Source organism: Palaemon carinicauda, chromosome 13 (genome assembly GCF_036898095.1).
Source record: "Palaemon carinicauda isolate YSFRI2023 chromosome 13, ASM3689809v2, whole genome shotgun sequence".
Classification (NCBI taxonomy): domain Eukaryota; kingdom Metazoa; phylum Arthropoda; class Malacostraca; order Decapoda; family Palaemonidae; genus Palaemon; species Palaemon carinicauda.
The window spans coordinates 117,671,833-117,674,332 of record NC_090737.1 but is presented as its reverse complement, the minus strand read 5'-3'; the positions used below and the strand labels follow the sequence as shown (position 1 = coordinate 117,674,332).

The 2,500-nt window shown below is 37.7% G+C and overlaps 2 protein-coding genes across 2 annotated transcripts in view; one reads left to right on the top strand and one right to left on the bottom strand.

Annotated features, from left to right (window-relative positions):
- Positions 1–1,609, bottom strand: part of LOC137651768 (uncharacterized protein PF3D7_1120000-like) — a 25,568-nt gene extending 23,959 nt beyond the window's left edge. The window contains exons 1-2 of the mRNA XM_068384989.1: positions 1,316–1,609; positions 4–286 (exon numbers count right to left, since the gene is read on the bottom strand). Of these exons, the coding sequence (XP_068241090.1) occupies positions 4–286; positions 1,316–1,609 (577 nt within the window). The remainder of the gene's footprint in view (positions 1–3; positions 287–1,315) is intronic.
- The window catches only part of LOC137652035 (uncharacterized), a 59,181-nt gene that overhangs the window by 9,953 nt on the left and 46,728 nt on the right, over positions 1–2,500 (top strand). The window lies entirely within an intron of this gene.

The window sequence follows — 2,500 nt, the reverse complement described above, 5'->3', positions numbered from 1 at the left end:
CACTTTGCGCCTTTTTAATTTCTTTATTTTCACTTTCAAACTTTTCAGCAATCATCTTTTGTTCCATTATTTCGAGGTCTTTTATTTTGCAGACAAATTCTAGTTTTTCATAATCTTGCACCAAATTTGCTTCAATTTTCTCCTTTTCTTCTTTCAGTTCTTCAAATTCCCGTTTCCATTTATTTCCACTTTGCTTTTCCTTTTTAAGACTTTCCAGCAAATTTTCAAGTTTCTTCTTTTGAAGCTCTTTTTGGACACACTCAGACTCCAATTTTGTCTTTTCTGCCTTTAATTTACCCACTTCATTTTTCAATTTATTCAGGTTTACTGTTTTCTCAATTTGATTTTTCTTCCCTTTTTCATTCTCTTTTTTGAGAATTTCCAGCAAATTTTCATGCTCCTTCATCTGGATGTCTTTTCCGACGCACTCAGATTCCAGCTAATCTTTTTCTGTCTTCAATTGACCTACCTCATTTTTCAATTTGTTGACTTGTTCTCTGTTTTGAATTGGTTCTTTCTTCATTTCTGCATTCTCTTTCCTGAGAATTTCCAGCAAATTTTCATGTTCCTTCCTCTCGATGTCTATTCCGACGCACTCAGATTCCAGCTTATCTTTTTTATTTTTTGTCTTTAATTCACCTACCTCATTTTTCAATTCGTTGACTTGTTCTCTGTTTTGAATTGGTTCTTTCTTCATTTCTGCATTCTCTTTCCTGAGAATTTCCAGCAAATTTTCATGTTCCCTCATCTGGATGTCTACTCCGACGCACTCAGATTCCAGCTTATCTTTTTCTGTCTTCAATCGACCTACCTCATTTTTCACTTCGTTGACTTGTTCTCTGTTTTGAATTTGTTCTTTCTTCATTTCTGCATTCTCTTTCCTGAGAATTTCCAGCAAATTTTCATGTTCCCTCATCTGGATGTCTTTTCCGACGCACTCAGATTCCAGATTATCTTTTTCTGTCTTTAATTGACCTACCTCATTTTTCAATTCGTTGACTTGTTCTCTGTTTTGAATTTGTTCTTTCTGCATTCCTGCATTCTCTTTCCTGAGAATTTCCAGCAAATTTTCATGTTCTCTCATCTGGATGTCTTTTCCGACGCACTCAGATTCCAGCTTATCTTTTTCTGTCTTTAATTGACCTACCTCATTTTTCAATTCATTGACTTGATCTCTGTTTTGAATTTGTTCTTTCTTCATTTTTGCATTCTCCTTCCTGAGAATTTCCAGCAAATTTTCATGTTCCCTCATCTGGATGTCTTTTCCGACGCACTCAGATTCCAGCTTATCTTTTTCTGTCTTCAATTCACTTACCTCATTTTTCAATTCCTTTACTTGTTCATTTTGCAGTTTTTTGTTCATTTCTACTTTTCTTCCCATTTCTTTATTTTGTCCTTGTAACTCATCATTCTCATCCTTGAGATTTTGCAAGAGAGTAGTCTGATCGGTTTCCATTTCCAGTACATTTCCTTCCAACAGATCTTCGCCTAAGTGTTCCATTTCTGGAACATATTCTTCCAAAGAGCTGCTGTCCACATCTTCTTCGGCCATCCTCCTCCTCCTCCAGGCTAGCATAATTCCGCCAAGTATGATGGAAGCAGCAGCCATGACGATGTAGTAGTTCCTATTTACAATAGAAAGGGATTCTTCCATCCTTTGTCCCAAGTCAAATTCGGGGAGAAGCTTGCCAACGAACCACGTTGATTTCAATTCATCTTTGAATCTTAATGGTTCTCTCTCTATCTGGTGCAATCCCAGTTCGCACCGCTTTCCACAAGCCCCCAACCCAAGGACAGCGCCGCAGCCACCTGCCGAGGAATCCATCCTGAGAGGCAACTGCTGGGCAGTCTTCAAAGTTCGGCGCCTCTGGGAGAAGCCACGAAAACCATTTGAAGATCCGCGACTCCTGAAGAGCTCGCAGCTGTCCCTGAAGTTCTAACGTCATATCCTCGCAAGCGAGATTCTGCTCTAGAAGGGCCGACTCTGCCTTTTGAGGCCAGTTCAATTTTCCTTTAAGGGTCCCGATGATATCCACAAACTGTGAAATCGCTTTGTTTACTATGTAAGTCATATTCAATAACACAGATACTGGGGCCTGTATCAGCATTATTTTGAAGAAAAAAAAAAATGATTGTTGCCGCTGTACGATCTCTCTGGAGACTTTCAAATTCCTGGCGACATTTCGGAATCACCAATTCTCCGGATGGCTCCGGGTTCCTATATTGCATCGAAGATTATTATTATTATTATTATTATTATTATTATTATTATTATTATTATTATTATTATTATTATTATTATTATTTAACACCGTCTTCTGAATGGAGAGGAGAGAAACGTTCGGGAAATCTGGCGATGGAGTTGATGATTCCAAAATTTCTTCAGGAATATGAAAGTCTCCGAGGGTTCCGGGCTCCTCTATTGTATCGAAGATTATTATTATTATTAATATTATTATTATTATCATTCTTCTTCTTCTTCTTCTTCTTCTTCTTCTTC